Source organism: Lutra lutra, chromosome 17 (assembly GCF_902655055.1).
Source record: "Lutra lutra chromosome 17, mLutLut1.2, whole genome shotgun sequence".
Lineage (NCBI taxonomy): Eukaryota > Metazoa > Chordata > Mammalia > Carnivora > Mustelidae > Lutra > Lutra lutra.
Window position 1 is genome coordinate 47,770,019 of NC_062294.1, and position 19,981 is coordinate 47,789,999.

Sequence of the window (19,981 nt, forward strand, 5' to 3'; positions counted from 1 at the left end):
TCTGTGGGGAGTCTCCACGAAGATTCTCTCACTCTGCCCCTCCCCCAAGTCGTGCGCACCCCCCAACCCTGTCTTTCCAACGAATCAACAAAGTTCAGAATGGAAGCACTAGCCCAGTCTCCCAACGAGTTGACTTTCTCAGGACTAAGACACAAGTCTGGATTCAGGCGACGGGAAATCCCCACTGGCTACACCAGAGAGTTGGTCAGCCAGACGCTTCCATTCATCATTTAGAAAGAAGAGGAAACCCTTCTGGCCTTAGATATTTCTCCGCCCTTCAAGCCAGTGACCAGAGATAGCAGTCGTTCAGGGGAAGCATTTGTGGATTACTCTCAGTGGAAGCTCCTGTGTTTGCAACTGGGCCTTCGGTCACTATTCCCCAAATATGTTCTGAAAAAGGCCTCACCAGGACCTGCAGAATACTCTGCCCGCCATCGCCACCTGGTCTTCAGAACGGCGGCATCAGAGGGAGTCAAAGAATAGAGCCAGCTGACCACCCATTCCAGTCCTTCCTCCATGCAGCCAAGCAGCATGCAGTCACAAGCAGGAGCCCAAGATTCCTTGGCAATATCTGACCCTGACTGCTCTCTCTGAGCACAGGACCACAAGGGAAACTTGCCACCGACCAAGGAGTGCTGGCTGTGTGAATGACAGCTCCATATCCCAGGAATGGAAGCCACTGGAAGGTTCGAAATTCAGCAAGCTTGGGAGAAGAGCTACAGGAGGGCCCATGTGGTCCATTCCAATGGGAATGAAATCAATCTGACAATTGTATTAACTCTTTCCCTTTGCTATGGAAATGTGACCAGGTGTCTCTGAGAACTTCCAGCCCAGCCTCTGCTGCCATATGACAATCCGCTATCCCTCCCCATGTCCATGTCTTTCTGAGACTAGATTGTAGCGGATCCTGGGGCCCAACCTCATGCACAGGACCGAGGTCTCGGCCAGACTCCCAGGTTGACTGAGACACAGGATTCGAATGCCCTCAGGCCTGAAGCTAGTATGGAATGAGAAGCAATGCATGGAAGTGGATACCGAGGGACAGATTTCTTCAGTACAAAGGAGCATGTGATGATGTCGAAAAGGAAAGGACTAGCAAGCACACTTTCCTAGCGAGTTCCCCATATCAGGAATAAGAATCAGCTGTGGGCTTGGGCAAAGGGAACCTCCAGAGGCTACACCTGGGAGCCCTGTCAGCAAGCGGCCTGGGTCCTTTCTGCCAAAAAACAATGAATGCTTCTGGCCCTGGCTCCTTTTCCTGTCCTTCCCATACTGACTACCGTTAGGAGTGGCTAAGGGAGAGCTGGGGTGCTTTGGGGGGCAACTCTCAATTGTTTGGAACTGGGACTCAGTGCACTCTACTAGGCAAGGGCTCTTTCAGAGCACGCCCTGCCATGCAGCATTCTGGGTAGGTGTGAACAATCTCTTCTTCCTCCTGAAGGCATGTCAGTCAGCCTGGGGAAGGAGACAGCCTGGCTATGCATAAGCAGGCTGACACCAGCCACCCAAGAAGGAAGCAGAACTCTGTGTTTGGGTGTGTGTGTGTGTGTGTGTGTGTGTGTGTGGTGGGTGTTGTTTCAACATGGTTTGAATCTGACAGGTGTTCTGACTCTTGAGGTGGTTGTGTGTTTTCCATAGGTGTGTTTCATAAGTGAGTGTATCTCTGTGTTAGAGGTGTGTTGAGTGCATGCAGTTCATGAGTCTGATGGATATGGTGTGTCTCTTGTGTGTTTTACGTGGCGTTGGTGTGTGATGGAGATGTGTTTCATATGGTGGATGTTTGATGTTTCTCCAATGCCTATGGGTGGGGGGTAGGTGGTGTATATTTATGATAGCCATGCACTGTGTTAGTGGGGTATGTGTTGTGTGTGGGTTGTTTGTGTTCTTTTCTTCTGGTGTGTGTGCGGTGTAGATTAGGGTGGACTAGGTGGGATGAGTTTGGGGTATCTATGGTGTGTGCATGGTGTGCGTGTGGGGGGTGCCCATTAATGTGGTCTCTGTGTGGTATGCTTGTGGGAGATGCCTGGTGTGCATGGTGAATCGCGGTGTATGTATGGTGTTTGTGTGGTGTGGGCATGGCGTGCTTCTGGTATAGAAATGGTGTGTGTTGTGATGTGACCACTGCATATGGAATGTATGCACGTAATTTATGCTGTCTGTGCAGTGTGCATTGATCCATGTAACAGATGGCTGTGTGTGTTGGTTTTGGAATGGGTTCACTGTGTGTGTTTGGCATATGTCTGGGGTGTGTTTGATGAATATAAGGAATTCCTATGGTCCATGTGTAGTGATGTGAGGTGTGGGTGAGGGGTAGAGTTGTGGTATGTAGGCAGTGGATGCGCTGATCGTGGGTGCTGCAAGTGCCATGATTTCTTGGTTGCCTGTGGAGTATGGGTGAGAGGAGTAGGTGACTTGATTGCCCATAGTGGAGTGGAGTGTCTTGTTGGTGCGGTGGTGCGTTTGTGTTTTGTATGGGTGGTGTGTGCAGGAGATATGTGTTCTGGGTGGAATAGGTGTAGTGATTGTGGAGCATAGGGTCGTGTGTGTGGTCTCAATGATGTGGGTTTGTGTGTGTGTGTTCTCTATGATGTCTGTGTCATGTGTATCTGGTTTGTGATGGACATGCGCAAGACGGGACAAGGACGAGTGGTATGAATCGGTTGGGTGTTAAACAAGTGATATCAGTGTGGGGTGTGTGGGGGTGTTTTTGCTGGGCACAGTTTGGATGGCATGAGGTGTGTGTTGGTGCTATAGGGATGCCGTTTACTGGAGGTGTCATGTGCCAGTGAGGGAGGTGTTGCCTATGTCTGCTGTCCTTCTGGTGTGTGTGTGTGTGTGTGTGTGTGTCCTCTGAGTGCTCTGTGTGGTGTTCATGGTTTTCACGGTCTATGTGTGGGTGTGGTATATGGGTGGATCCTGTCCCTGGGGGCCTTACCCCTGTTGGTGTTGTAGGTATGTTGTGCCTCTTCTGGGTATTGTGTGTTCCATTTCTGGAATTTCTTGGTGGTATGCATGTTTGGTGTCGTGGGATATTTTGGGTGTCCTGTGTGTGTCCTGCCTATGTAGCTGTGTGGTGCATGGGTGATGTCTGCCTGTGTGCGTGTGGTGTATTTCATTTTTGTGGAGTGCACGCCTGTAGGCTTTGGGTGGGTGTTTGGCCCTGTGTCCATTTGACATACGTGCTGTGTGTGTGAGGTGTACGTGTGATGTGTTTGTGAGGTCCAGGTGAGGGGAGTGTGTCGTCCATGAGGTAGGAGTGTGGTATCTGTTATGCGTGTGAGTTTTGGTAGGATATGGACTGTGTGTGCCTTCAATGAGTTTGCGTGTAACATCGCCATTCCCTGCAGGTGATCTATATGTGTAGATCATAGGGGGTGTTTTGGGGGTGACTCTGTTGCATTGGAGGTCAATGAAATGGGTGTGAATGGTGTATGTCTGCAGTGCATGGTTTTGGATGGGTGTGTGGCATGCATTGTGTGTTTTGCACACATTGTATGTGTGCGCGCACACGCGTGTGTGCGTGTGTGTTTGTGAGTGTCGTGAACTTGGGGTTTGTTTTCTGTTTCCCTGCTCAGCTTGTGCTCCGTTTGTCCTGCGAGAGTCTTGGTTGTGGCCCCTAGGCCCTAATATTAACCCTAGGTTGGGTTTTCAGGCTTCCATCCCCTGAGACCTGGCCCCCAGACCTTCCAGGTTAGGGACCCTGAGTCACACCCAGGACTCCAACTCCCCCCTAGGAGGAAACCAAGCCTTTTGGACCTGCGAAAAACCTTCAGAGTGAGAGAAACTTGCATTCCTCCCTGAGGACATCCCCAGGATTGGCTGCCCTCATGGTCACAAACCCTGAACCTAATGCAGCAGCAGTGTGCTGCCCTAAACTCAGCCCACAGGACAGCCTGTCTCGTGCCAGTGGATTGGTCCTGCCTTGACCCTAGGCCCTAATCCTAATCCTAGGTTGGCTTTTCAGGCTTCCATCCACAGAAACTGGGCCCCCAAGTGCTCCAGATTAGGGACTCGAGAGTCACACTCAAGGATTCTGCCTGCTACCCAGGAGAAAAGAGTGCTGTTGGAGCAGAGCAATACCCTCAGAGCAGGAGATTCCTGCATATGGCCTTAGGACACCCTTACCTGCCTCCCTGGCCACGGTCCCAGAGCCTGACAGGCCTCTGGAACACTGCCCTCAACTCGGCCCTCAGGGAGACCACCTCAGCGCCTGCAGATTGGGCCTGCCATGCCCTGAGGCACTAACCCTAACCCTATGTTGGGTTTCCGGGCTTCCATCCCCAGAGGCCTGGTCCCAAGCCCTCCAGATTCAGAACCCCTGAGCCACACCTCAGGATGGCAGCTGCCACCCAGGAGCAAACCATGCCGTTTGGAGCTGCACAGAGCTATTGAAGGGGAGAAACATGCATGCCTTCCTGAGGACACTGACTTTTGGTGGTGCCCCTATCCACAAACCCAGAGCCTGATGTGCCATCTGACACCCGCCTTCAATTTTTCCACCTGAAGAGACCGCCATAGTGCAGGAAGATCAGAGCTATCATGCCCCTTGTCCCTAACCCTAACCCTAGTTTGCATTTTCAGGCTTCTGTCCTCAGAGGCCTCACCTCCAAGCCCTCCAGATTTGGGACCCCTGAGCCACACTCCAAGACTCTGCTTCCTACCCAGGTGGAAACAGTGGTGCTTGGAATTGCGCAAAACTCTCAGAGTGAGAGAAATCTTCATGGACCACTGAGGCCACACCCACATATGGCGCCCCTTGGGCCTGAAATGCCCCCTGACTCACAGCCAACTAAGCCATTGAGGGTCCCTGCCTCAATGTCAACTGATTGGGCTATCCATGTCCCTAGGCCATAACCATAAAATAAATCAGGTTATGATATTCGGTCCCCTGAGTCCTGACTAACAAGGTCTCCAGATTTGGGTCCTCTGAGCCATACCCTAGGACACCGCCTGCTACACATGTAGAAACTGTTCTATTTGCAGCTGTCCAGAATCCACAGAGTGGGAGAAACCTGCATACACCCCTGAGGCCACTCCCACCTTCTGCGGCCCTCCAGACCACAAAGTTGGAGGATGACGGCCACCAGAACATTGCCCTCAACTCGGCCCTCAGGGAAGCCCGCCTCAGCAAGAGTAGATCAGGCCTGCCATGCCCAGAGGCACTTATCTGAACCCTAGGTTGGGTTTTCAGGCTTCTGTCTCCAGACGCGTGGACCCCAGGCCTTCCCAGCCAGGAACCCTGAGCCGCACCCCAAGACTCCGACTGCCACCCAGGAGGAAACTGAGCTATTTGGACATGTGAAGAACCTTCAGCAGGGGAGAAACCTGCATGCCCACCTGAGGACAATCCCAGCATCAGCAGCCTCCGTGGCCACAAACCTGGAGCCTAAAGCGCCACCAGAGTCCCACCCTAAACTCAGCCCCCAGGGCAGCCCATCTTAGTACCAGCAAGTTGGGCCAGCTATGCCCATAGGAACTAATCCTAACCCTAGTTTGGCTTTTCAGACTTCCATCCCCAGAGGCCGGGGCCCCAAGCCCTCCAGCTTGAGGACCACAGAGCCATACCCCAGGATTCCTCCTGCAACTCAGGAGCAAAGTGTGCCATTTGGAGTGGCACAGCACCCTCAGAGCGGGAGATACCTTCATTCCCCCTTAGGACATCCTCAACTTCAGTGCCCTTCTGGCCACTATGCCTTAGCCTGACAGGCTGCTGGAAATTTGCCCTCAACTTTGCCCTCAAAGGAGCCTGCCTCAGTGCTGGAAGTTCCGGCATCCCATACCCTGAGGCTCTAACCCTAACCTTAGGCTGGGTTTTTGGGTTCTGTTCCCACAGGCCTGGCCCCCAAGCCCTGCAGATTGAGAACCCTGAGCCACCAGAGGGAAATCACCCTGTTTGTAGCTGCACAGAACCCTCCATGTGGGAGAAACCTGCATAACCCCAAGGTCACCCGACCTTCAGCAGTGCCCCGGCCACAAACCTGGAGCCTGGTGTGCCACCTGACACCACGTTGAAGTTATCCCACTGTGGAGCCCAGCGCAGTGCAGGCAGATTGGGTCTGGCATGCCCCTGGGCCCTAACTCTAACCTACATTGTGTTTTCTGGCTTCTGTCCCCAGAGGCCTAACCCCAAGCCCTCTAGATTTGGGACCCCTCAGCCACACCCCAAGACTCCACTTCCTACCCAGGAGGAATCTGTAGCATTTGGAGCTGTGCAAAACCCTCAGAAAGAAATCTGCATGGACACCTGAGGCCACCCCCACATTCGGCACCCTCTTGGGGGACAAACCCGGGGCCTGACGTGCCTCTTGACCCCACCCCCAACTCAGCCATTGAGGTGCCCACCACAGCACTGGCTGATCAGGCCTTCTATGTCCCTAGACCCTAACCCTAAACATACATTGAACATACATGTTCAATCCCCAGAGGACTGGCCATCAAAGCCTCCAGATAGGCGACCCCTGAGCCATACCCTAGGACTCCACCTGACATGCATGTTGAAAGCATCATGTTTGGAGCTGTGCAGAACCCTCAGAGCTGGGGGAAACCTGCATACAACCTGAGGCCACTCCCACCTTCAGTGACACCCCTCACCACAAACCCGGAGCCTCACGGCCACCAGCACATCACCCTTACCTCAGCCCTTGGGGAGACTGCCTCAGCTCCAGCAGATTGGGCTTGCCATGCCCAGAGACCCTAACCCTAAGCCTAGGTTGGGTTTTCAGGCCTCCGTCCCCAGAGGCCTGGCCCCCAGGCCTTCCTGGTCAGGAAACCTGATCTGGACCCCAGGACTTTGACTGCCACCCAGGAAGAATTAGAGCCATTTGGACATGTGAAGAACATATAAATGGGAGATACAGCGATGCATCCCCTGAGGACAACACCAGCATCGGTGGTCTCCCTAGCCACAAACCTGGAGAGTAACACGCCGCCTGAGCCCCGACCTAAATTCAGCTTCCAGAGCAGTCTGCTTCAGTGTTGTCAGATTGGGCCTCCATGCCCCTAGGCCCTTGTCCTAACCCTAGGTTTGCTTTTCAGGCTTCCATGCCCAGAGGCCAGACCCCTAAGCCCTCCAGACTAGGCATGCCAGAGCCACTCTCCAGGATTCTGCCTGCCACCCAGGAGAAAATTGTGAGGTTTGGAGTGGCACAGCACCCTCAGAGCATGAGATACCCTCATACCCCCTTAGGACACCTTCATCTTCGGTGCCTCCCTGGCCATAATCCCAGAGCCTGATGGACTGCTGGAACATTGCCCTCAACTTGGTGCTCAGGGGAGACTGCCTCAGCGCCTGCAGATTAGGCCTTCCATGCCCCTGGTCCCTAACCCTAACCCTAGGCAGCATTTTCAGGCTTCTGTCCCCAGAGGCCTCACCTCCAAGCCCTCCAGATTTGGGGTCCCTTTGTCGCACTCCATTAATCTGCTTCCTACTCAGGCCCTATTGGCCTCCAGAACATTCCCTTCAACTTAGCACTCAAGTTAGTTCACCTCAGTGCCAGCAGATTGGGCCTAACATGCCAGGAGGCCCTACCCCTATCTCTAGGTTGGGTTTTCAAACTTCTGTCCCCAGAGGCCTGGCCTTCATCCACTACAGGTTGGGGAACTCTGAGCTACACCCCAGGACTCCCAACTGCCATCATGAGGAAACTGAACCTTTTGGACCTGTGAGGAACCCTCAGAGAGGGTGAAACCTGCATTCTCCCGAGTACACCCCCAGCATCACTGGCCCTCCTGGCCACAAACATGGAGCCCACTGTGCCACCTGAGCCCGCTAAACTCAGCCCCCAGGTCAACCCACTTTAGCGCTGGCAAATTGGGCCTGCCATGCCCCTACGTCCTAACCCTAATCCTGGGTTTGTTTATCAGGCTTGTCTCCAGGGGCCTGGCCTCCAAGCCCTCCAGATTGGGGACCCTGGAGCCATACTCCAATATTCCAACTGTTACCCAGCAAAAAACATGGCTATTGGAGCAGTGCAGTACCCTCAGAGCGGGAGATACCTGCATACCCCCTTAGGGCACCCTCACCTTTGGCACCCCTGTGGCCATAATCCTAGACCTAATAGGCCACTGGTACATCACTCTCAACTTGGCACTCAAGAGAAACTGCCTCAGCGCCAGCAGATCAGGCCTGACATGCCTCAAGACCCTAATCCTAACCCTAGGTTGGGTTTTCAAGCTTCTTTCCCCACAGGTCTGACCCCCAAGCCCTTCAAATTGAGAACCTCTGAGCCACACCTCAGGACTACAGCTGCCTCCCAGAAGGGAACCATGCCATTTGGATCTCACAGAACCCTCCAACTGTGGGAAACCTGCATGCCCACGGAGGTCAGCCCAACCTTCAGCTGCACCCTGGTCATAAACTCAGAGCATGATGTGCAGCCTGACACCTGCCCTCAATTTATCCCCCTGGGGAGACTGTTGCAGTGCAGAAAGATCAGGCTCGCCATGGCCCTGGACCCTAACCTTAACCCAAGCTGGGTTTTCAGGTTTCAGTCCCCAGAGGCCTCACCACCAAGCTGTCTAGATTTGGGAACCCTCAGCCACACCTTAAGACTCTGCTTCCTATACAGGAAGAAACTGTGGTGTTTGGGGCTGTGTAAAAGCCTCAGAGTGAGAGAAATCTGCAAGCTTCCCTGAGGCCACCCCCATATTGGGCACCCCTTGGGACATAACCCCGGGGCTGGATGTGCCCCTTAACCCGCACCCACCTCAGCCATTGGGGTGCCCAGTTCAGTGCTGACTTATTGGGTCTTCCATGCTTCTAGGCCATAACCATAAAAAAAGTTTGGTTTATGATATTAAGTCCCCAGAGTCCTGGCTAACAAGGCCTCCAGATTCGGGTTCTCTGAGCCATAACCTAGGAATCCATCTGCCACTCATGTCAAAACCATGCCATTTGGAGCTGTGCAGGACCCACAGAGTGAGAGAAACCTAAATACACCCTTGAGGACACTCCCACCTTCAGTGGCCAAACTGACCACAAAATCGGAGCCTGATGGCTGTCAGAACATTGCCCTCAACTTTGCCCTCAGGACAGCCCACCTCAGTGCCAGCAAATTGGGCCTACCATACCCGGAGGCCCTAACCCTAACCCTAGAATGGGTTTTCAGGCTTCCGTCTGCAGAGGCCTGGCCCTGAGGCCTTCCAGGTTGGGAACACTGAGCTGCACTCCCACATTCTGACTCCCACCCAGGAGGAATCTGAGCCATTTGTACATACAAAGAACCTTTTCAGCAGGAGAAACCTGCATGGCCCCCTGAGGATAACCCCAGCATCAGTGGCCCCCCTGGCCACAAACCTGAAGATTATCGCAACCACCTGATCCCTGCCCTAAACTCAGCCCCCAGTCAGCCCACATCAGCGTCAGCAAATTGGACCTGCCATGGCCCATGGCCCCAATCTTAACCTTAGGTTGGCATTTAAGGCTTCCATCTCCAGAGGCCTGGCTTCCACACCCTCCAGATTGGGGACCCCAATACCATGCTCCAGGATTCTGCCTGCCACCCAGGAGGAAACCATACCATTAAGATTGGTGAAGTACCCTCAGAGCGGGAGATACCTACATGCACCTTTAGGGCACCCTCACCTTTAGTGCAACTCTGGCCACAATCTAGGAGCCTGGTGGGCTGCCAGAACATCGCCCTCAACTCGGCCTTCAAGGAAGCCTGCCTCAGTACCAGATGTTCCGGCATCCCATACTCCAAGGCCTTAACCCTAACCCTAGGTTGGGTTTTCAGGCTTCCGTCCCCACAGGCCTGGCTCTCAAGCCCTCCAGATTGAGAATCCTTGAGCCACACCTCAGAACTACTGCTGCCACCCAGGAGGGAACCCTGCCATTTGGAGCTTCACGGAACCCTCCAATTGGGAGGAACCTGCATGCCCCCCTTATGCCACCCTGAACTTCGGCGGCACCCCTGCTACAAACCCAGAGCCTGAGGTCCGCCTGACAGTTGCCCTGAAAATTATCCCACTGGAGAGCCAATCACAGTGCAGGCTACTCAGGCCTGCCATGCCCCTGGTCCCTAAACCTAACCCTAGGCTACGTTTTCAGTCTTCTCTCCCCAGAGGCCTCACCCCCAAGCCCTCCATACTGGGGACATCTCAGCCACTCCCCAAGACTCTGCTTCCTACCCAGGAGGAAACCGTGGCATTTGGAGCTGTGCAAAACCCTCAGAGTGAATGAAATCTGCATACTCCCCTTAGGGGACCCACACATTTGGCGCCCCTTGGACAATAAAACTGGGACCTGACATGTCAGGTCAGGTCACCCCCAACTCAGCCATTGAGGGTACCTGTCTCAGTGCCAACTAATCCAGCCTTCCTTGCCCCCAATTCACCCCCCAACTCAGCCATTGAGGGTACCTGTCTCAGTGCCAACTAATCCGACCTTCCTTGCCCTCAGGCCCCACCGCCTGCGACTCACTTCCCAGAGTTCTCCCCGCAGCCGATTCTCTCAGTCTTTGGGCCCAGCTTCTCTGAATGCCATACCAAACCTACCCCACAGTCCCTCACGGCCACATCCCATGATCCCCTCTTGGCACCTTTCTTTCACAGACATGATCGTACTCATGGGTGTGTGTGCGCACGCGTGTGCAAGCATGGACACGCACTGATTGTCTCCCCTAAGAACCGAAGCCCCACAAGGTCAGGGAACTGGTCTCTGTTTCTGTTCTGCCCAGCGCCTTCAACAGTGTAGAGTAAGTAGTCAATAAATAATTGTTGAATGCAGAACGTCAAATGCCCTGTCTGGGGAGCCCCAGAGGAAGGGAACCGGAGGTCTCTGAGGACATGGTGTCTGGGGGCCCCCAGAGGAGCCCCAAGTCCAGGGCGGCGTTATCAGGGCACCCAGCTGCCACGGCTGAGGACCCCACTGTGGGTCAGAGGGACATGCTGGTGAGATTGTCCTGGCTCAACAGTCCCTTCCGGCCTGCACCACCCACATGCCCACTGCCCCCAGCGCCACCGCCGCCCCCGCAGTACTCGTGCAGCCTGTGTCGCAGCGTGACGAGGGCTGAGCCCAGGCAGGCACCGTTGGGCGCCTGGGGTCCCCCAGGCAGCTGGAGCAGCAATGTGGCCACACCAGCCATGCCATCTTCAGTGGGCTCAAGGGTGATGGGCCCAGCTCGCAGGCCAGCGGTCGTGGCGGGGATGGCTGGAGGGCAACAGCCTCCTCCCACGGGTCCCCAGGGCCCACCGGCCCCAGTCAGCAGCAGGGGTGCCAAGAAGGGTTCGGAACGGCGGAAGGTGGGTGGCGGGAGCCCAGCAGGCTTCCAGGCAGGGGCTGGGGCAGCAGGGTCGGGTGGGAAGCAGACAGTGACCTTGGCAAAAGGGCGGCTGGCCATCTTGGTCATCTCTTGCAGATGCCGGCGCTGTTCCTGCCGCTGGTCCAGGGCCTGTTTGGCCTTCCAGAGGAGCACACAGAGTGAAAGGAAAAGGAAAAAGCAGGAGAAGAAGACAGAGAAGAAGACAAACAGGTCGATGTGGGCCTGGTCCTGCCGGAAGAAGAGCAGCCCTTGCGAGTCGGCCGAGCCATTGGCACCAGGCCCACTCGGGTCCCCCACGCCCAGCAGGAGCAGGTAGAAGCGGCTGGACTTGAGAGCGTGGTGCTCATGTGGGTAGGTGATGACCAGCCGGTCCCGCACACCACGAACCACGAGCACAGCCGATGGCTCCGTCACGGTCACGTAGGTGATCAGGCCCCGTGGCCACACTTCCCGCACCCGTGGCTCGGCCGGAGTGCCTGGCCCGCTCCCGGCCCCCGGTCCCCCTGGGTCCCCAGCCCCCCGGGTTCCGCCATCAGCAGGGGGTGGGGGAGGCGGTGGGGGCGGAGGTGGCTGGATATGCACGGTGTGGACGCCTGTGTCGGGGGCCACGCGGACCACGAAGGTGTCATAGGAGGTGGAGACATAGAGATCCACGGCACCGAAGGTCACATCCAGTGTCAGGCGGATGTCCACATTGGTAAACTTGGGCTGCACGCCAAAGAGGACGGTGCGGCCGGGGCCCAGAGCCCGGCGCTTGGGTTCGTGGAAGCAGTTGGTCTGGGATGTGGGGTCGAGGCAGCACTCCTGCTCCACAGAGATGAGGCGGTAGCACTGCTGGCCACCCAGCGGGCTCCCATGGAATGATTCCCGGCACTTAGCGCACTGCGGGCACGGGGGTGGTCGGGTGGTGATCAGGGCTGAGCTCAGCACCCGGCCACCCTCCAAGTCCTGATGTTCTGTACCAATTGGGGAGCAGCCACTGCCCCAGGCTCAGTCCCCAGCAGCTTTCTTGTGACTGTACCTCCCCTGGGGCCTCAGTGACACAGTATGGAGGCCACCAGAACCCTAGGCTCCACGCTATCCCTGCCATCAGCTCCAGTGACCACAGTACCCTGATGTGGAGACCTCTGGAACTCTCAGGAGTAGCGATGAAGGGCTCTGTTGAACCTGCCTCTACTCCTCACTACCTGTGTGGCCTCAGTCTAGTGACTTAACCTCGCTGAACTTGAGATCCTTCCTCTGTACCCAGGCAGTAAACAGGGCTTGCGCATGGGACCGCAGAAAGCCCAAGCACAGCGCAGGATGGGCTGGCCTCACCTACCAGCCTGAGATACATCCCACCACAGGGCCTTTGCACTGGCTGATCATCTTGCCCAGATTACTCTCTGCTCGCCCACAACCCCCACGGCTGCTTGTCTGGTATCCTGACTTCTATCAGGTCTTTTCTCAAGTGTCACTTTCTCACCAAGGCCTTCCCTGGGTCATCGTATCTTCCATCCCCACTCCACAATGCTGGCCCTCCTTGCTCCTTACTGCTCATCACTAACATACTCTGCATTTGACTTACTTGTTCGTTTGTTGCTAGACTCTTCCATGGGAATGTAACTTTCCCAAGGACAGTAGGCCCTGCCCATTTTGGTCCCTACTGCATTTCCCAGTGCCTCCCACACAGCCGGCACATAGTAGGTGCTCAGCAAATGTATGTTGGATAAATGAGTGGGCCTCTCGGGGTGTGGGGCTCTTGGCCTGGGACTCACTTCTCCAGACTTACCTGGTACTTGTAGCAGTCCCGACGGTCGCTGGGGGAACTGCCCTGGCACGTGCCCGTCTCTGTATTGTTCTGACATGGGCAGCCTGTCCCGTCTTGCTCATTACATGTATCTGCATGGCCGTTACACTGGCATCTGAGGAAGGTGGAGAAGAAGATGGGGGTCACAGAGCTCCCCTGGCCCACAGGGCTCCAGGCTGGACACTGCATAGGTGAACTTGAATCCAGGCTCCAAGCCAGAAGAGGAAACTGAGGTTCCCAGGGGCGGGGTTTTGTCAAGCCATTTGCCCAAGGCTGTGGAGCCAGTCAGCAGCAAGGTCAGGATTTGAAACTGGGTTGGAATGACTCCGGTCGACTGAGCATTCAGAAGGAAGGCCTGGGGTGGGAGGCCGCCCCAAGGCCTTGCCCCTTGGCAGCTCTCTCTCTACCCCCAACATCCACGGGGGTGCTCGGTAGCCTGCATGTCAGCACCGGCCTCTGAGCAAGGGGGTCTCCCACCTGAGTCTGGCTCAGGGCCCCTAACTCAGCCTCAGCCTGGGGCCTCCCTGGGGATATTGTCCAATTCTGCCCAAGGGCAAAGAACTGGGGAGTGGGGTGTGGCTCCCAGAGTTATTCCCTGTCGGCAGGGCAAGGGTGCCCGGGCCCCCTCCTTCTTACTTGGTACACTTCCCATCCAGGAGGAAGTAGCCGTGTAGGCAGCTCTCGCATTTGTCCCCGTAGCTGTTATTCTGACAGTTCACACACACAGCCTCATCTTCACTGGGCCCCTCGGTCACCCAGTTGTCAATCTGGCCAAGGAAAGATAGGGTGATCGCAAAGAGGCATGGGCCAGTCCCTTCCTCCCCGAGACCCAGGAGTCCTGGACCATGGCTTCTTCTACCTCCTCTGGATCCAGTGAGTACTTCTCAGGCTCCCTCCTGGCCATTTCAAGCTCTTTCCTGGAGACACAGATGTGGCTATTGCCACGACAAAAGGCATGGCAGGGCCGGCAGGTCCCACCCCCAACAGCTGAACCCACGAACAGGGGGAGGCACTGCTCACAGTGGCTGCCCTGGAAACCAGAGAAGGGGTGGTCAGAGCAGGTGGTGAATGGTGGCGGTGGGGGATACTGGGGAGTGGACAAGCGGCCTCAGGGAGCACCACGGGAGTGCAACAGGGGCTCAGGCTCAGGGTTTCAGGCCTGAACCCCACCTGGGTGCAAGTTAGCCCTCCGCCCTCACGTGCCAGTGACTTGGGGCGTAGGGAAGGGGATGGTGTTCATGCCCATCCAGCCCGAAGCGTTAAGCTCAGAAAGCCCTTCCCTACACCACCCTGTGTCCTCCCCCCATGGGCCCAGCCTCCCTAGTCCAGCACCGACTCTGTCCACTATTCCAGGGTGGCCCCTCTCTGACACGATTTCAGTGTCCCCCAAGTCTCCCCATGTCCTCCCTGGGCCTGGCTCCGCAGGGCTCAGAGTAAGGCTCACGACTCTAGCGCGTGGGCGAAAAGCCCCCCAGGCTCTGTCCCGGGGCGCACCTGAGGCCCCGGGCAGCCCACCTTGGTGTGGTTGCGGCAGAGCAGGCAGTGGTCGCGGGCCCCCACCCCTGCACACTCGCTGTGGCGGTTGCAGCGACACTCTGTGGAGCAGTTGCGACCCACGAAGCCAAAGTGGCAACGGCAGTGGTCGGGTTCCACACACGAGCCGTTCACACAGCCCTGCGCGCACACGGGGCGGCAAAGTCCAGTCACACTGCAGGGGTGGGGAGTGGAGGGTCAGGGCCCAGCATGGGTCCTCAAGCCTCCAGCCGGCCCGCCACCCACTAGATGGTCCTCAATAGGTGGCTCATCCCTGGGCTATTCCATGCTCCCCCTCCGGGGTCGCCTCCATCTCCCTCAGGGGCTAGCCTGCCACCCTCTCTCTCTCTTCCCAGCGAGCCATGTTCAGCTCACCAATGTGGCCCCTCCACGCATTGGCCCTTTACCCCTTCCAGTGTGAATCCCATGCCTTGCGCCTTCCCGCTCCCACAGGGCCCCCTGCCCCAGAGTCACCTAGGCCCCGCCCCCGCCACCTCACTTGTCCATGGTGTAGCCCGACTTGCAGCTGCACTCATAGCCGTGCGGCCGGTCGTGGCAGTTCTGCGTCTCATTGCAGTCGTGGTGCCCGTTTGCGCACTCATCCTCAGGAGGGCAGGACAGGAAGGCCCAGGAGGCCCCAGGCCGTCCACAGGTCAGCCCTGGCACAGGGACGCAGAGCTCTGCCTGAGTGCCTCTGCGGCAATGCGCCCCCAGCCTCATGGGGCTTTGCTCCACCTTCCCCTGACCCCCACCTCCGAGACAGCCCCCAGTGCCCCCCAGGTTCTCCATGCCAGACCCCAGCCCAAGGGCAGTCCCTCTCATCAGACCCCCAGCGCAGCTCACCATCACGAGGACCGCTAAGTCCACCCTCCAGGCAGCGGCCGCCCCCATCCTGGCCCCCCCAGGCACACCAGCCACAGTGGGGGCGCCGCAGGCACAGGGCACACTGGGTTGCCTGAGCACAGCCCAGGGAGCAGCTCTCCGGTCCGCGGAGCAGGCGGCCACAGCCTCCAGCCATACATCGTAGGGGCAGGTAGGAGGGGCTCAGACACTGTACAGAGGAGGGGAAATGAGAAGGGGGGCAGGGCAAGAAAGAGGGAGAGAAAGAGGATCAAAGACATCCTCGGTGTCTTCCCGGACCACAGCCCCTCCTAGGAGCTCTCACCCCTCTCTGGCCACAGCCGATGGGCCAGAGTGGACACCACTTTGTCAAGCATTTGTGTCAAGCATTTGTAACTGGGAGTCCACAAGGGGAGTCAGGCTGGTGGCATCCTTGAAACTGGAGGTGAGGCCTAGAGGTGCTGACTGAATGAGTAAATCACAGCAAATGAAAAGAAGAAGGGGGCAGGAAAAGAGCAGATCCAGAAGGAAGCATTGAGAGGACCACACACCCCAAGCCGGCGGTAGGGCGGGGGGGTGGGGGGCAGCTTTCCAGGCTCCGTCTCAGTCCCTTGTCAGGCCTGGCTGCTAACAGGTACCACTGTGTTGGTGTGACTGGGGGTGTCAGTCTCCCCACCTGGCTTAGGACTCATGGCTGTTTCTCACAACCAAAGGGAGGCAACCACCCCAGTAGAGACAGAAACCAGCGACAGGAGGGGGTTGCAAGCCACTGCCACTTAGGAAAAAAGTGGAGCTGGCTGTTGGGGCCCAGGGTCCTCCTGCGCTAAGCTGGGAAGCGGAGTCTGCGGCCAGGGGCTGCCCAGCAGCTCATGCGCCATCACTTAGCACGTCCTGGAGCCCAGACAAGGTGCACGGTCAGGGTCAGACTCTTGGGAACTTACCACAGGGTGTCAGAGCATTTTATTTACTGGTCAGGCCGGAAGTATAAGAAGATGGGCATTAGTCCCGGCTGTCCGACAGCACTCAGCAACCACACGATCCTCAAATAGACAGCCCTGCCACTGCGGCCGGAGCTCGCAGCCCACGGATACTGACGGCCAGCAGTGAGCTGAGCTTTGCCCAACCACCAGAGCTAGGCTTCCAGATCTAAATTTAGGGCACCCCTTGGCAGGCGGTGGGGTTATCTGGAGGGGAGGGACCGGGGGAGCGCAAGTCCCCAGTCTGTACAGCGTTTCTTGCTGTGACCTCCCTAGTGGCCACAGGCGATGCTGTCCAACACGTAAATTGCATTCCCTGTGCTTCTAGGAAAGATGCAGGAGCGTTAAGTCCTGGGAGCAGGGTTCTGGCTCGTCCCGACGGGTGCCTGCAACCTGGCGAAGCACCTGGCACAGGGAAGGGGCTCGGTCAAGAACTTGGTGAAGGGGCGCGTGGGTGGCTCAATGGGTTAAAGCCTCTGCCTTCGGCTCAGGTCATGATCCCAGAGTCCTGGGATCAAGCCCCACGTCCGGCTCTCTGCTCAGCAGGGAGCCTGCTTCCTCCTCTCTCTCTCTCTGCCTGCCTCTCTGCCTACTTGTGATCTTTGTCTGTCAAATAAATAAAATCTTTAAAAAAAAAAAAAAAAAGAACTTGGTGAAGAGGGCACCTGGGTGACTTGGATGGTTGAGCATCTGACTTTGCTCAGGTCATGGTCCTAGGGTCCTGGGATCGAGTCTCGCATCAGGTTCCCTGCTCAGTGGGGAGCCTGCTTCTCCCTCTACCTTTCTCTCTCTATCTCTCATGAATAAATAAATAAAATCTTTAAAAAAAAAAAAAAGAAAAGAAAAGAAAAGAACTTGGTGAAAAGAAGCCAGGGAAGGGAGCACTCTATTGCCCATCCCAGGCTCTGAAGCCAAAGTCATTCAAAAGAATGACTGCCGGGGGTTAAAGTAACAGCAGCCCTTGAGTCCACGCCTCTCGGGGCTGCTCTGTGCATCTGTTTTGTCCAGTCTGTGCTGTCGGGATTGTGAGAAGCCGAGCCAACACTCCAGAGCTGGCAGACGGCATGGAAGTCCAAAGCCCTGACAGAAGTGACCTCCCTGCCACGTGTAGCACCAGCACAGCCCTGGAGGCTCCCGCCTCGCTGATGGGCTGGGTGGGCAGGATGTACCAGCCAGCAGGCTCCCTGGCATCGACTTCTGGGCCCGGGAGTGCCCACAGAGATGGATGACGGGCATCCTGATGCTATTTGGGGAGAACCCGTATCACCACAAGGACCCCAGACTTGGGGATGAGGCCTCAATGGGTTAGAGACCCACACTGGAGGGGTCACACAGAGAACCTCCAGGGGGAGCACTGCCCACCTGGCCCTGATGACCTGCTGGGTGTGTCCCACAGCGTGGAGGCTGGGATCCTCCCACTGGGCAGAACTTGGGGGCAGAAAGCGGACAATGGAGAACGGCTGAGATTAGAGACCCCAGGGCTCCAGAAGGTCAGAGCTGCAGGACTTCCTCCCCCAATTCTGTGTAATAAAACTGAGGGGGTCTCTGTTTCTTACAACCCAAAGTTCCAAAAGCAGAGAAAGGGACAGAGAAGGCAAGCGTGGAGGTTGGGGAGGGAGAGGCGGGACGGCATTAGTGGTCACAGGAAGGATGGAGGGGACCATGAACCCAGCTGCAGGGTCCGGAAGGAGGTGGTGTCTGAGCAGATACGACAGGGAGACTCAAGAGGCCAGGAGGGAAGGAGGAGGTGCTGGTGGGAGAGGAGAGGCAAGGAAGGAGGAGGGCAGAGGAAGCACCACAGAGGGCCACAGCCAGGGAGGCGGAGAAGGAAGCAGGGCAGAGGCACGGGGGGACAGGCAGGGGTACCTGCTGCAGGCTGCTGCTCCACACGCAGTGCTGCCAGCCCCCATCCGCACCCTTGGAGTCCAGGCAGGATGTGCAGTTGGGCAGGAGATGACAGGGGGTGGGGCAGGGGAGCGGGGGCGACGACTCCACCGGCATTGGGGACACGTTCAGCAGGGAGTGGCTAAAGCACGTCCAGTCGTATGTGGGCTGCACTGAGAGGATGCGGCGAGTCTCCCCTGGGTTTGAGGGCACAGGAGTCAGAGCCCCGTTCAGGCCACCGGCCTCTCTCCCCGGCTCTGCCCTTCCTTGGGCCCCCAAAGGCTAGGACCCCAGCCTGTCCTTGTGGGGAGTTAGCCAGCCTTACCTGTCCTCTTGAACTGCCTTGTCCACATGCACTTGCCCTCTCGGGTGCACTGCTCACAGTCTGCCGCCCCGCACACCGCCTCGGAGCAGTTCCCGGCCCAGAACACCTCTCGCTGGTTGATCCGACAGTCATTCTCCGAGGTGCAGGACCCGTTCCGGCCGATGCAGGCGCCCTCCGGGCAGTTGGTACACCACTTACAGCGGGGGGCGGATGCCTGGAGGGGGCAACATGGGCTCACTGGGGTCCTCAGGGTCCCTGGCACCCCTTCTGACCTGGCTCTTCCCACCCAACCCCAGCTGAAATCCCTGAGACCACCCCCCTTCACCTCTCCATCTCCAGGCTGAAGGGTCCGGGGATGGCGGGCCAGGCACTCGCTACAGGTCCGGAGACGTCGACATTCCTCGGGGGAGCGAGGCATGGGGGAGCATGGGGGGCCCCCGCAACCCAGCCTGGGGAGGCATGAGGCCTGGCTCAGCACACCCAACCAGACCCCATCCCTCCTCCACCTACCCTTGTCTCTTCCCGGTGCCTCCTGGACATCGTCCCACAGGGCGCCCCCACATGTATCCTGGACTGGTCTTAGCCCAGGCCTCCCCAACCTGTTCTCCCCCACCCCACTTGGCGGTGGTCTTCCATCCCCCTGCCACTCTGGCCAGAGATACCAGACAATATCATACACTCCCTGCCCCTCCAGCCACCAAGGTGTCCCCCACTCACCACTCCTGCAGCCCCTTGCCCAGTTCAGGCCTCTTCTCCAGCCTCCTCCTCCTCCTCATCTCTCGCCTCCCAGGTCTCCACAGGCTCCCCTCACCACTGGCTCCTTCCCAACAGCCCGAGGGCTTTCTGCCCAGGCCTGCCACTGCCCTCCCCTGCTCAAACCTTTCCTGGCTCCCCATCACCCACAGTGGAGGTTCATAATCCCTTACCCCAAATCCCTGAAGGCACACATTTCAGAACTTTCCAGATTTTAGAAAAGCAGTGGGTGTATCCACTGTTACATAACACTCCTAGTGGAATCTGGGGGAGCACCTCATAAATCAAAGCCTTTAATAATTCAGAAGCAAAAACAGTGACATTTAATGGGACAAGCCAAGGCCATTAGTGGCTTCATACCGGTTCAGGATAATCACGTAGCCCAAAGAGTTTATGCTGAACCAAGGTCAGCCCTTTCAGCTTCCTGAGATGTCTGGCTTCCCAAACAACAGAAGCCCAGCACCATAGCCAGGCTCCGGGAGCCCTTTCTGAGCTGCCCCCACGCACTGCTCTAGTCTCATGTTCCCCCGGCATAGATGGTCCCTAAAATACACCGGGCACAGCCCCGCTTCCGAACCTTTGCTGGTCTAAACTCTAGTGAGTCATTCAGGACCCGGTT

General features: G+C 57.1%; 1 protein-coding gene across 5 annotated transcripts in view; it reads right to left on the reverse strand.

The window, feature by feature from the left end:
- Window positions 1-10,641: 10,641 nt before the first annotated feature.
- The window catches only part of MEGF8 (multiple EGF like domains 8), a 37,627-nt gene continuing 28,287 nt past the window's right edge, over window positions 10,642-19,981 (reverse strand). For all 5 annotated transcript variants that reach the window (XM_047709833.1, XM_047709831.1, XM_047709830.1 and 2 more), the window contains 10 exons: window positions 18,935-19,058; window positions 18,610-18,823; window positions 18,267-18,481; window positions 15,427-15,634; window positions 15,083-15,242; window positions 14,566-14,758; window positions 13,910-14,080; window positions 13,687-13,817; window positions 13,033-13,165; window positions 10,642-12,143 (listed from right to left, as the gene is read on the reverse strand). In XM_047709833.1, coding sequence (XP_047565789.1) covers window positions 10,875-12,143; window positions 13,033-13,165; window positions 13,687-13,817; window positions 13,910-14,080; window positions 14,566-14,758; window positions 15,083-15,242; window positions 15,427-15,634; window positions 18,267-18,481; window positions 18,610-18,823; window positions 18,935-19,058 — 2,818 coding nt within the window. In that variant the 3' untranslated portion in view covers window positions 10,642-10,874. The remainder of the gene's footprint in view (window positions 12,144-13,032; window positions 13,166-13,686; window positions 13,818-13,909; window positions 14,081-14,565; window positions 14,759-15,082; window positions 15,243-15,426; window positions 15,635-18,266; window positions 18,482-18,609; window positions 18,824-18,934; window positions 19,059-19,981) is intronic.